Here is a 14,826-nt window from a genome sequence, read left to right on the forward strand (position 1 = left end):
AGGAGAAAATCAGAGGGGCATATTCAGAGGTGATGTGTAAGGTGCTGTAAGTGACACATCAGTAAGTATCTATAGGAGTCAGAGACTACATAAATATAGAAAATCTAAGATACTTTCACTTATATTCTGAAAGTCTGTAAAATTAGTATAATATAGGTATATAAAATGAATATTAAAATAGAGGGTGGCTAGGTTAAATATACATATTCCTGTACCCTCCTAATAGTTGCCTTTTCTGTTGCATTGCTCTTTGCTTTCCTCTTGTGCTTTTGTTCACTTTTGGATGTTGCAATTATCATATCAGATCATGTAGACTGGCACTGGACCATACTGAGCTATTATACATCCATAAAATCTGACTGAATAATTCTAAAATAGCCACCCAGATTTTTCAATAAAATGTCAAAGGTGCTATCCTTCATTAAAACAAATGTGGAGTTTGCAGTTTGGAGATATGAAGCACTCTTTCTGTCTCTCTCTCTCTAAAACTTGAGCTTCTGAGGTATTTTTTCCCATCTTGTCTTATCTCATGAAGGCCTCATTAGATTCAACTCTGTTCCCCACCTTCCAAACCTTAACAATAAACAAATAAGGACATCTAGAAGAATAATGAAAAAAATCAGGCAGATTTGTTGAATTTTGGCCCAGCTAGAGTGAGAATCCAAAATTCGTCTTAAAATGAGAAGCAAGTCTCAGTCTTCAACTGTAGCATTCATTCTGCTGACATTATACTATAGCTATGAAATATGCTGCAAATTTTTCACTCCAGTTTGTTTAAAGAGCAGTCGCAAAGCAGTTTAAAGTTATAGTCTCAAAGAGGACTCTAAAAATCATATGGGGCTCCATATTCATTCTTTGCCAGTGGTTCCATAGCTAACTTGATCAGATTACAAACTCAACTTGGCATCTGAAAATCAATTTCCATTGTTTTTCCCTCAGTGTCATCTTCAGTAATTAAGATTTCTCAGTTAGAAATTAGAAATCAGTTTTGTTGGAAGCTGTATGAGGCAAAAAATAATTTGGTTTGTTCTCTAATAGTTTTTTGCAGGGCTAACAATAGTGGAATCTTTTTGTGTTAGTTAAGTGAGAATATTTTTCACACAAATTTGAGATTTGACTTGATGACCTAAGGAAGTAGAGATTCTTATATAAGAATGTGACATTTTTACATATTATACTTTATTGTACTTTAACTGTATTTTAAACACAGCTATGTGAAACCTGCGGTTTCTAGGGTTAGCAATAAATAGACTGTTACATGAAAACTCTTTGAATTTAGAGCTATATTAATTCAGATTTTCTCAGTGCAGCCCTTCCCCTGTGGTGTATAGAAAGCTATATTAAAATTATAAGCTATAATTCAAAATTTCTCAGCCTGGAGTAAATTTGGTTGGGTTGTGCCCCTCTGTTTTAGGGAGCGTTCTGCTTTGTGTCTCTGAGTTCTTGTGTGTTGTTGTTCTAAATTCTAAGGAATAAAGTAGTGTTACACTGTGGCCTCCAGAAAGAGCATTTTATGGGTTTTTTTCTCCTAATTTCTCCGTGTGTATGCTGTGAACATAACACCCTCCTGCGGATTTTGGGACCATTTTTTATTCTTATTGTTTTCTGGGTGGTAGAGTCATGGCCTGTACCCACTCCCAATCTCCAGTCCTGGGGCCTGTGTGTTCTCTGTTCTTCAGGGGGATACTGAGTGTCTACTTCCCCTAAGCAGGCTTCTCAGGGGGTCACCTAGCACAATCTCTGCTCCTTCAATCACAATAAAACTTTATGGAAACAGAATTTGCCACACCACAGTGGAGTATGACTGGCAAACAAGCGCCCACTGTCTTTCTTTGTGAGCAATGATCTAGGGCTCAGACACCCCATAATCCCTAGTAATTAACCTGCAGCCTAGCACTAAGCATAATTCGTTAATTCGTAGCCCTTCTCAATTTCAGTACTAGCTGGCACTAGTCAATATTAGGTGCCTTGCTTCTCCTTCTAGAAGATATGGGGATTTGCCATCTGCTGTCTCCTGAGGAGAAAGGGGTAACAACTTCATCTCATCAGATGGACAAAAAAGGAGGATTGAGAAGGCTGTAGGCCTTCTATCATCTTTCCTTCCTCCTCTCCCATTCTCCAAAGATTACAGAAGTAAGGAAAGGGATCCAAACCTAAATAGAAAATGGGATGAATGAATGCTGTGCAGGGAATGCTGGTGTATAAGCCCAAATATGGATGTTAGTCCATACAAGAAGATAAATTGAGGTTTATGTCCATAACAAATTTATGATCTAGACTCTTCTTATGTGACTCTAAAAGTCCATTTGAAACATTTACTCTTCAAGCTTTAAGTTGCAAGTCCAGGCCAATGACATAGCCTAGAATCTTTCATGCAGTTATGTAGTATTTTGGTGCTGTATCTGTAATGAACCTCTAGAAATTCATGATCAGTTTGGTTTTCTTTTTTGTCTCTCCATTTTAATCGGTTTCTATACAATACTTTCATCCACACTCTGCTTCCCCAAATTCATGAGCAGGGTTCGCTCTTTAAGTCAGTAAGTGCAATTTAACTCAAAGCTGAGTTACTTACGAACCTGCATATTTCTATAGAGTTGAAAAAGTTGAAGCACTCCTATCTACTTCTGTCCTGTGTTGACTGGAATATGGATATACAGCTGGCATTTGAAAACTTGCTATATTCCAATCCTGAGGCTGACAGTACAAGAAAAAAATCTGTTTTGTGAACCATTTTCCTTATGGCAGTAAAACAAAACAAATACTACAAATACGAAAATATTAAAAAACTATTCACATCAGGAAATTTCTGATCCTGAACCAGGTCTTGGAAGATTTTCTTCCCTCTGTTGTGGTATAGACTTGTTTTTGCAGTCGCTTAACATTAACTTGGATGTCCTTGTCCAGAATGATCCATAACCTCTTCCTAATGCGATCCAGTTAAAGATATGTTTCTCAGCCTGCAGCTTTCTTTACACCAGAAGCTCCAGAGATCAAAAAAGATTTTATGCCCTTTCAATACCACAGAAAATAGAAGCCTCAGAGCTTCACACGTATTTCTTGTACGTATTTCTTTTTGGCCATTAGATCTATACCCATAGGACTTTAGAAATCCCGTTTGGTGTATGGGTTTAGCTGTAAGCATATCCAATCACAAAGGAGGCTGTTTAGAAGATTTATAGCAGTTTTTGTTTTATAATGGATTCTTTCACTGGAGTCCTGACAAATTATAGAAAATAAATAGATGAAAATTAGAATCTCCCCTAATAAGTATTGAGAAGAATATTCATTATTTTCTTTCACTACTAGTCAGAAAATATCTAAATTTTTAGAAAGGAAAACCTAGCTGTGAAATCAGTTGATTCCCTAGAATTTACATTCACATTTACATATGTAACTGGTAATAAATGGAAAGAAAAGACAACATTTAACTTATATAATTGTCTATCAAGCCTAGACCAGAGAGACGTACATGGAATTTGAAGTCTCTGACAGGAAGAAAACCTGCTTTGTGATATATTAATATGTGAACAAAGGAGGTATAGAAATCAATTTCACAATGTAGAGCCAAAATAGCATCTTATTATCATAGCAAATGAAGACAGAAATATTACACCCAAAATAATACCTTCCCTAATAAGGAGCACTTCCATTTAAAGACCTTTGTGTCATTTCAGTCTCAGCTAGAATTTTATCAAAAAAATGTAAGAGATCAGGTTTGCAGGCCTTACATATGCAAAGAATCCCATTGACCAGTGGTTCCCAAACTTGTTCCGCCGCTTGTGCAGGGAAAGTCTGCCAGTTCGGCCGATCACGGCTCCCAGTGGCCGCAGTTCGCTGCTCCAGGCCAATGGGAGCTGCTGGAAGCGGCGCGGGCCGAGGGACGTACTGGCTGCCGCTTCCAGCAGCTGCCATTGGCCTGGAGCAACGAACCGCGGCCACTGGGAGCCGCAATTGGCCGAACCTGTGAATGTGGCAGGTAAACAAACCGGCTGGCCCGCCAGGGGCTTTCCCTGCACAAGCAGTGGAAAAAGTTTGGGAACCACTGCTCTAGTCTAACAACCATTCTTTTATATGTTAATGGATTCAGTAATTGGTTAAAAGACAGGAAACAAAGGGTAGGAATAAATGGTCCATTTTAAGAATGGAAAGAGATGAATAGCAGTGTCTCCCATGGATCTGTACTGGGACCAGTGCTGTTCAACATATTCATAAATGATCTGGGAAAAAAGGGGTAAGCAGTAAGGTGGCAACATTTGCAGACAATATAAAATTATTTAAGATAGTTAAGTCGCAACAGACAGCAAAGAGTTGCAAAGGGATCTCACAAAACTGGATGACTGGGCAACAGAATGGCAGATGAAATTCAATGTTGATAAATACAAAGTAATGCACATTGGAAAACATAATCCCAATTATACATACAAAATGATAGGATCTAATTTAGCTATTACCACTCAAGAAAGCGGTCTTGGAGTCATTATGGGTGGTTCTCTGAAAACATCCACTCAACATGCAGCAACAGTCAAAAAAGCTCACAATGTTAGGAACCATTAGGAAAGGGATAGGTAAGACAGTAAATATAATAATGCCACTATATAAAGCCATGGTACACCCATGCCTTCAATATTGCATGCAGTTCTGGTTGCCCCATCTCAAAAAGCTATATAAGAATTGGAGAAGGTACAGAGAATGGCAACAAAAATGGTTAGGGGTATGGACCAGCTTCCATATGAGAAGAGATTAAAAAGACTGGGACTTTTCAGCTTTTTCACCTAAGGGGGGGGATATGATAGAGGTCTACAAAATCATGAATAGTGTGGAGAAAGTGAATAAGAAAGTGTTATTTACTCCTTTACATAACACAAGAACCAGGGTGGCGGGGCACCCAATGTCGTTAATAGGCATCAGGTTTAAAACAAAGAAAAGGAAGTACTTCTTCACACAATGCACTGTCAACCTGTGGAACTCAGGGATGTTGTGAAGGCCAAAGCTATAATGGGGATGCAAGATGGTCAGGGATGCAAGTCCATGCTCTGGGTATCTCTAACCTCTGACTGCCAGAAACTGGGAGTGGACAACAGGGGATGGATCACTCAATAATTGCCTTGTCTGTTCATTTCCTCTGGAGCATCTGGCATTGGCCACTACTGGAAGACAGGATACTGGGCTAGATAGACCATTGGTCTGACCCAGTATGGCTGTTTTTATGTTGTAATGGTCATAGATGGGTTTTCAACCTGAATCTAGCTTGGTATTCTCTTTAAGAGATAGGGCTTTATTTTACTTTGTAGTACCCCCTAACTATATATCACCCAATATCAGATATGAATTATAGACTTATGAAAGGTGATCTGTCACAATATTTGCTTGTTGTGTTATCTCAGAATTCAGGGCCCAGTTTTTCAGCCTTTGCTCACTTTTAGTATTTCCCTTTGCAACTCTGTTTCAATGGAACACCTGACACAGTCAGGCATGGCTAAATGGGTGAGACTGTACAACCCTTACTGCTCTTTCCCCACTGAAAATTCTGGCTCAATTCTGACTGAGAGGACTCCAGCCCTAATGCAGCCATTTCTCAGCTGCCTGCAGAATGGCCAGCATAAGGAATGGTGAAGTATTATGTCACAGATAAGTGGTGCAAACAAACTGTGTTCATCTTTTTCATGCAGAAACACAATAGTCTCACTTCCAGATCTCCTGACTTTTTTTCATACATCTGGGTGAGAAACATCCATTCTTTCTTCATTATGTCTCGAATGGATCCGACAATCTGTTAGTGACAAGATTCAATCTGCAAACAGGTTTGAATAAAATAATAACCAACCTTTACTCAGAAATCAAAACAGAACATATTGCTAGGTTTAAAGAAGAGTAATCTTTTCTCCTCATTATTTTTTCAGTTTTACAGGCCTAGGTTTGGTCTGAATCAGTAACAAAAATGTTCAGTTCCTTCTCGAATGGCTATGCTTGAAGTATCTCTAGAAGCAGGAAGTACTAGTAATCTCCTGTGAGACTACAGTTTTGCAAATGAAAGAGGTTTTATTAGTTCAGATGAGATGAAATTTTTGAGTGATTATCTGAACCAACCGTATGAATTTTTGAGGTTTATACATCACTAGCTAACTAATATGGTTATTTCATTGCTAATAGAGTTTACATAATAGCAAACACAGTGCAACAAGGTGATAAATTTAGTAAGGAGTTACAGTGATGCTGTTTATTTCATTATAAATTAGAGATATTAAAGCCAAAACCCTGGATCAGAGCATACTTGAATTTTGTACCAAAGTTGGATACTAAGGTCTCATTCCTGCTTCCAGTGAAGACGAGGCAAAACTTCCAATAGTTTCAGTGAAGCTGGAGTAGGCCCTAATTCAGGATCTGGATCCCAATTTTATAGTCAGGCCCTTGGACTGTCTGAAGTCCCTATTTTCAATCATCCAATCACTTCAGTGTTTCCAAAATCCAAACATATATTTTTGGCTTTTAACAATATCTCTAATGAATACAATGAACGTATCCATGTCAGCAAGTAACCTTTCTAATATACACAACATCGGTATTCAGAAAATAGTTTATACATAGAAAATGACTCTTGGAAAGGGGAAAAAGCCATCATAATAGAAAAATGAACATATTAAGAAGACCTCAGAATCACATTATATCATTTTCTCTTCTAATGATCCTTTATGAATAGAACTGACCAAATAGAAATGTAAGCAGGGTCTGAATGAATTCTCCTCTGACAGCTAGTTGGGGAAGGGGAGAGACTTAGGAGCAAACTGTATTTACATGAATACATCTGATCTGCGTAGGTGTCTAGCAGACAGAAGCTGTGTAGCTCCAAGTGATCAACTTTGGCTGGTTTTGGGTTACAAATCACTTATAATGCCAAATGCAGAGGTATCAAAATGTTATCAATGTTGTTATATTTATTGTATGACTAAAGGGGAGCAGAACTTTGCTGAGCTGGTCCTGATTGAGGGGTTACACTCAGTTGAAAGGGACTTGCTAAGACAGGGGCTTGAATGCCAGACTCCATGAAAGTAAGAGGGGTAGGGACAGGTATCCTAGCCAGGAGGAGTGGATTCTCCCTCAGGGTCCCTTATCTGGTCTAACCTGTTCTTCCACACTGTTAAAAGACAGGTTTCAGAGTAACAGCCCTGTTAGTCTGTATTCGCAAAAAGAAAAGGAGTACTTGTGGCACCTTAGAGACTAACCAATTTATTTGAGCATGAGCTTTCGTGAGCTACAGCTCACTTCATCGGATGCATACCGTGGAAACTGCAGAAGACATTATATACACACAGAGATCATGAAACAATACCTCCTCCCACCCCACTGTCCTGCTGGTAATAGCTTATCTAAAGTGATCATCAAGTTGGGCCATTTCCAGCACAAATCCAGGTTTTCTCACCCTCCGCCCCCCCCACACACACACACAAACTCACTCTCCTGCTGGTAATAGCTTATCCAAAGTGACCACTCTCTTCGCAATGTGTATGATAATTAAGGTGGGCCATTTCCAGCACAAATCCAGGTTTTCTCACCCTCCGCCCCCCCCCCACACACACACAAACTCACTCTCCTGCTGGTAATAGCTTATCCAAAGTGACCACTCTCTTCACAATGTGCATGATAATCAAGGTGGGCCATTTCCTGCACAAATCCAGGTTCTCTCACTCCCTCACCCCCCTCCAAAAACCACACACACAAACTCACTCTCCTGCTGCTAATAGCTTATCCAAAGTGACCACTCTCCCTACAATGTGCATGATAATCAAGGTGGGCCATTTCCAGCACAAATCCAGGCTTTCTCACCCCCCCCCCGGCAAACACACACACACACATACAAACTCACTCTCCTGCTGGCAATAGCTCATTCAAACTGACCACTCTCCAAGTTTATGGCTGATTTAGAACAACGCTTCCTCAGCTCTCGTCCCCTAAAGCCCCTACTCTACTTGCGCTATATTGATGACATCTTCATCATCTGGACCCATGGAAAAGAAGCTCTTGAGGAATTCCACCATGATTTCAACAATTTCCATCCCACCATCAACCTCAGCCTGGTCCAGTCCACACAAGAGATCCACTTCCTGGACACTACAGTGCTAATAAACAATGGTCACATAAACACCACCCTATACCGGAAACCTACTGACCGCTATTCCTACCTACATGCCTCCAGCTTTCACCCTGACCACACCACACGATCCATCGTCTACAGCCAAGCTCTGCGATACAACCACATTTGCTCCAACCCCTCAGACAGAGACAAACACCTACAAGATCTCTGTCAAGCTTTCTTACAATAAGTCATTATGCGAGGTAGCCTATTTCCCCTTGTTTTTTCCTTCCTCCCCCCCCCCCCGATGTTCTGGTTAAACTTGGATTTAAACTTGGAGAGTGGTCAGTTTGGATGAGCTATTGTCAGCAGGAGAGTGAGTTTGTGTGTGTGTGTGTGTTTCCTGGGGTGGGGGGGGAGGGGTGAGAGAGCCTGGATTTGTGCTGGAAATGGCCCACCTTGATTACCATGCACATTGTAGGGAGAGTGGTCACTTTGGATGAGCTATTACCAGCAGGAGAGTGAGTTTGTGTGTGTATGGGGGTGGAGGGGTGAGAAAACCTGGATTTGTGCTGGAAATGGCCCACCTTGATTATCATGCACATTGTAGGGAGAGTGGTCACTTTGGATAAGCTATTAGCAGCAGGAGAGTGAGTTTGTGTGTGTGGCTTTTGGAGGGGGGTGAGGGAGTGAGAGAACCTGGATTTGTGCAGGAAATGGCCCACCTTGATTATCATACACATTGCGAAGAGAGTGGTCACTTTGGATGGGCTATTACTAGCAGGAGAGTGAGTTTGTGTGTGTGTGGGGGGGGGGGGGCGGGGAGGGTGAGAAAATCTGGATTTGTGCTGGAAATGGCCCAACTTGATGATCACTTTAGATAAGCTATTACCAGCAGGACAGTGGGGTGGGAGGAGGTATTGTTTCATGGTCTGTGTGTGTATATAATGTCTTCTGCAGTTTCCACGGTATGCATCCGATGAAGTGAACTGTAGCTCACGAAAGCTCATGCTCAAATAAATTGGTTAGTCTCTAAGGTGCCACAAGTACTCCTTTTCTTTTTGTGGTGGGACAGGGTTTCTGCCTAGCCTAAGAGCTGAAAATCACTAAGAGCTGTGTGGAAGCCCAAGAGACTGACCTTGGGAAGCCCAAGAGGTCACAGCAGAGAGGCAGGTGGCAGAAGGTGACCGGCAAGCGAAATGTGCAGCTGGCAAGGCAGCGAGCAGAATGAGCAGCTGGCAAGGTGGTGAGCAGAATGAGCAGCTGGCTAAGCGGCCAGCCAGACCAAGTGCTCAGATGGCAGAGCAAGCAAGCTTCCTTCTTCCCTGGGTGGGAGGTAAACTCACACAGATGAAAGAACCAAAATCCACCATCAAACATGTGCAGGGGCCTTGTGGGGCTTATCTACCCTTATCTAGCACAACTGAAGAGGAGGACACTACCATGGAGTATCCGGAGGACACTATCATGGAGTATCCTAGAATGGATACCAGATTACGGACTCCATCAGCTTTACCCAGTGAGAGCTCCACTTCTTCAGCTCTAAACCCCGTGGCAGAAGCATTATAATTCACTGACCTACAGTAGTGTATAAAGCTAGTCTGATAATGAACAAATGTATTAATGACTAATTACTTAATAAACTAATGAAGGATAAATTGTTGCAATAAAATTCTGTTCTTCAATATTTAACCCGCTTTAATTATTGTGATCATTTAATCTTTTCAGTGACTAAAAAAATTAATCCTTAATTAAGCACTTTTGTAACAATATCCAAGGTACATCCAGAAATGTGATTTGTCTAGTGACGCAAAATATTTTTTTTGCTTTACAGACAATGTAAATACTTAATAGCATTTTCCATCAAGCCATGTAAACACCCCTTTGCATGACTTGCCCTGTACAAGTTCAGATGACGAATTAATGTTCCAGCTGATGAATTCCCATCATAGTCTCTTGGTTATCATTATGTGTAATGTCAGTTCAATATCTGCAATGTTGTCTATTTCCAGGAAGGTATACAAAATAAATAAAAAAATAATAGTTTGGCACATCTTAGGAAGGTTATTGTTTTAATAGCAAGATGAATTAGCATAGTGCAGATGTTATGCCAAGAGCTGTCTGCATAACTGATTTTTCAGTTCACTGACACCTCTGAAAAAATAAATGAGGTTGACCCCAAAATGATTTTTTTTTCAAATTTCAGTGAATCAAAACATTTTGCTTTTATTTCAAGTGTTTTAATGTTTGTTAACTAAAACTGAAGGGAATTTTGAAACAAGAAGCCATTTTGAATGAAAGAATTTAAATGTCATTTCAAAAATCTCTAAATGAAACTTTTTTCAGAGTAACAGCCGTGTTAGTCTGTATTCGCAAAAAGAAAAGGAGTACTTGTGGCACCTTAGAGACTAACCAATTTATCTGAGCATGAGTGAGCTGTAGCTCATGAAAGCTTATGCTCAGATAAATTGGTTAGTCTCTAAGGTGCCACAAGTACTCCTTTTTTTTTAAATGAAACATTTGGACTTTGGGCTCTTTTCTTTTAGTTTTTTACACAAACAATTTGGTGAATCAGAAACGAAACTGTGAAATGTTTCTGTGTCACCAAACCTTAATTTTTTTTTACTGGAAAAAAATTGCAGCAGAAAAATTTTGCCCAGCTCTAGTTACATCAGGTTATCAGCATCAGGGCTTGAATTTAGGACCTAGGGCTCCAAATATATGAGCCTCAACTCTCTTAGCTGGGGCTGTAGCAGCCTCATGAATATCTATATGTGGCCTAGCCACCACATTGTGGAACAGAGCGCCACACCAAATGAGTGTGGATTGCACTGGCAGGTGTGAGATCCATGAACTCTCCTCTCCCTCACCATGTTTTACTTATGTTCTTCTGTCAGCTCAGCTGCAGCTTTTGTGCACAGTTCACTCAAATCTCTCAAACTGAGCAGCGGTGAGATGGATGCTGTGTTTGGATGCTAGACCTTCAAAGAATAAACATCTGGCTGCTTCAGGGGGTGGAGCAAGCCATTCAGTAGGTGTTGCATTTCCATCTGAGTGTTGAATTAATGCTAAAGTTGTGTTAAAAAGTGCCTACTGAAAGTTCTCTCATGAAATGAGATGTAAAATTGAGGTCCAGACTATTAGTTATCAGTGATTACACAGTACTCTTTGCAAGTGAGGGAATATACATTCTGGCTTCTTGGTTAAATTCCATTTTATATAATTCCATTCTCTTTCCTTAAAATTACCACTTCTGTTTTAATTGGATAAGGGTGTTCATCTTCATTCCCATCCCTAAAATATTACACTGCTTTGTAGTGCATGGTTAAACAGGAGCTGCATTCCCTCCCGAAAGATGCTAGGTTGACTGGTAGGTGAAGAGATTCCTGAGATTAGTTTGTGTATTAGTTTAAGTTCTGTATGACGGGAGCTGCTACTGGCATATACAGTAAATGTGGGACATTATTAACTTCTTCCTCCACAAAGGAAGAGCAGATTGTAATCTCAATCACTGTGCTATAATTCTTCAGTAACTCTTCCACAGAAGCTGATTGTCCAATAAACCCAGTGATGTCTCTGTTGTCTGACTTTCCCCATATTGCAACAATAAGAACTGAGTTCTGTTGCTGCGCCAAAGGGGTGGGGGAAGAGGCAGTGAGCCAGCACACAGAGCATCTGATTGGAATCATATTTCTGTGGAAAAGTTACAGACGGGGTTATTGAAACCTTAGCCTGCAATGCTGTGTGATAGATGGGATAATGATGACACCTGATTCCAATTTGTACTAATTATACATTATAAAATGGAAGGTGTTAGCCAGTGGGTATTCCTGCTGGTTCACAACTTACTACAGGGATTTTCCTCTTTGGCAGGAGAGTTCTATATATTATATTTCTGAGTGTTTTTAAACTTTTTTGTTGTTGTTTCAGTTTTATAAAGAGAGATGAAACTAGATACGTCTGTAAGATGTAATGCATGCAGTGCATTGCCTTCTTTCATTTGAGATGTGCAAATTCATAATAAACCCCAGCTTTTCTAAGCAGCAAGTTCCAAAGGGAGTGAAGTGTGGTTTGGAGGAAGAGTCCAGAGTTGGGGGTCTAAATTCTATCTGTGGCTCTGCCACTTAGTCAGTGTGGGGTTCTGGGCATGCAACACCTCTCTGTGCCTCTCTTGTGGTTAAGACTGTCTTGGCCAAGTAAATGAATCTTTCTGTGACTCAGTTCTTCGGCAGTAAAATGAGGATAATATTTTTCTGTCTCAAAGGGGTGTTTTGAGGATAAATACATTAACATTTATGAGGTGCACAAAGTACTCTGGTGGTTGTGACTAGATCATTTCACCATCTGTAAAATGGGGACACTTTCTTGCATGCCCCACAGTGCCATTGTAAGTATTTGTTAGCAAATGTTCCTAGCACACTTCGAATACCTGTAGACCTGTAGATTCTGATCTATTTCACGCCAGTGTAAAGCAGGAGTAATCAATGTACTAGACTGTCATCTGGGACTGATATGCACTGGTACAGGTTAAAGCAATCTGAAGACTCACTCTCTACTTGGGCCATAGCCAACCAGAAATCATATACAGACACTATGGGACACCCACTTCTCCGGGGTATATCCTATGCGCCAGCTGCAGGCAGCTGGAGACTGAGGCCTATGCTGGCAATGCTCTGGTAGCTCTTTGTGACCCAAGGACCTTGCTACACTGAGATGGGGTAAACCAACTTTAGAACAACTTTGTGTTAGTGGATTAGCTCAAACCTGTCTTTAAACACTAGAGAATCTAGCTCAGTGGATGCCTCTGGTATGAAACTGTTGACAGCGATATCAGAATCAGGCGCATAAACTGCTATGTAAGCGCTAAGTATTAGTAGGGTTAGCTTTAGCGTCATAGCCTAAACTTCACCTATGCTGTTGTTTTCTGCATCTTGTGTGTATTTTATTAATTTCCCCTCTGTTTCTGTTTTGTTTTCAGCCTATGTGCTGACACAGTACTGGTTTTGTATCCAAAAGAAGAGTTCACAGAACTGCACAGTGCCTGATCCAAACAAACACTTTGATGTTCCTAGCTGGACTACGTAGGTAAAAAACTCAAAATATGTGTATTCATTTTATTTGATTTTCAGTAAACAAATGATTGTCCAAAAAAGATGGTTTGTTCTGAGAAGTAAGGCTCATTTGGAATCCATGGGAACATTTGATCATCCACCCTAACTTTGACACAGGTGGCCTTACCACATAATATTATGGATGTCATCTTGAATACATATGTGTATGTCCCTCTGGGCCTCCTGCCAGATCTTCTCTGAGAAGAGCAAAGTACAATGGTAATGTTGATAAGTGGGGGAAAGTTTTTGTAGAAAATTTCCTCCGTTGTATTCTACTAATTAATTTTGAACTTTTGTGTAAGCCTTGCTACAGCACTTTACAGGGCTAATTTATAATGCCTCCTCTAAATTCGATCAAATCTTAGAATTTAGCCCCATAGTTCACTCACAGGACTTCCCCGCAGCAGCGTTGATTTGATTATTTAGGTCAGAAGTAGAGTGAGGTTGAAAATATAGGAGATTCTGGCCCTGATACTGAAATGAACTGGATACCAGGATTTTCCCATGCAGTTACCCTTCCCAGTTGGGAGCCTTAGTTTCGTGAACCTTCAGCAAGTCAACTCCTAGTGTTGCAAATATAGACAAAGAACTGAGTTGTCCTCAATAAATTGGAGTAGTACGTCTTAGCATATTTTCTTTGCTTTTTTGCCCCAAGATGTATCTTTCTTTCTGTGTCAATAGCAGGAACATTTAAATAATCTCATCTGGCTACTAAGGTGAACCTGAATTGCAGATTTCATGTCTATGTTTTTGGTATTCTTTCTGTTATTGGCCATAGCTTTCTGTAAAACTTCCCCTTGATAATGCTAATATTGTGGAATTGTGTTATGTGACAAATATAGCAGTGTCTTAAAAGCCTTTATGCACACACACACACCCTTTTTTTAACATGTAAAAAGGCTCCTCCCTCACATACCTGCATTGAGAACTGCAGGACTGATAATACACTATAACTATTTTGTGAAATGTGTAAGATTCTAGCCACTACATTCAGTTTGGAGAAAGCATCTGACCAAGCTGTAGCATGAAAGCATGTTGATGGCACATCAGCTAAACCTTGTGATTCAACATTAGCAATAAGCAGCTGAAATGAATCTTGAAGGAGGGCTTACCCCTTGCTTCCACATCTTGAAATATAGGGTATGCTATTTTGCATACAGTAGCACAGCTGGCATCCCTAAAATTACAATTGTTTTGGGCTGCTAGCTGCTCAAAATTATATCTATCTATTCACCAGTTAGTGCAGTTTTTTTTCTTATATATAAAGTTTCAGCAGCAGTGGCAACTATATTATGTATGTTTATATACATATATTCCTTTATCTTTCTTTTAATCTATTCACTGATCCATATTAGTTGTTCTGTGTTGATATCCTTTTTAAATTACATTTAAATTTATTAATTTTATTAATGTAATTAAATTTAAATTTTTCCTTTTGATGGCTAGACGATTTGCCACCAATCATAAAGGGTTAGGCTTTCTTTGTGAGTGAGGGGAGGCTCAGATTCTCTTGATATTCACAAGCCTCTTATGGACCTTAATAATAGCTGGGCAGGACAGTGATCTCAGAGGAAGGTGGGCATGCAGGGAATTTGAAAAAGAACAAATCTACCTTTCTTCTGGATTTCAATGACCTCACTTTTGTGT

The 14,826-nt window shown here is 40.0% G+C and overlaps 1 protein-coding gene across 4 annotated transcripts in view; it reads left to right on the top strand.

Moving 5' to 3' along the window:
* Positions 1 to 14,826, top strand: part of CHRM3 (cholinergic receptor muscarinic 3) — a 458,695-nt gene that overhangs the window by 260,632 nt on the left and 183,237 nt on the right. For 3 of the 4 annotated variants that reach the window (XR_012157829.1, XM_073335257.1, XM_073335259.1), the window contains one exon: positions 13,047 to 13,153. Coding sequence is in view for 2 of the 4 variants with exons in the window: in XM_073335257.1 (XP_073191358.1) it covers positions 13,131 to 13,153 (23 nt within the window). In the remaining 2 variants the exon portion in view is untranslated. The remainder of the gene's footprint in view (positions 1 to 13,046; positions 13,154 to 14,826) is intronic. The other variant, XR_013635514.1, reaches the window with a different exon arrangement.

This window comes from Lepidochelys kempii, chromosome 3, assembly GCF_965140285.1.
Source record: "Lepidochelys kempii isolate rLepKem1 chromosome 3, rLepKem1.hap1, whole genome shotgun sequence".
Classification (NCBI taxonomy): domain Eukaryota; kingdom Metazoa; phylum Chordata; order Testudines; family Cheloniidae; genus Lepidochelys; species Lepidochelys kempii.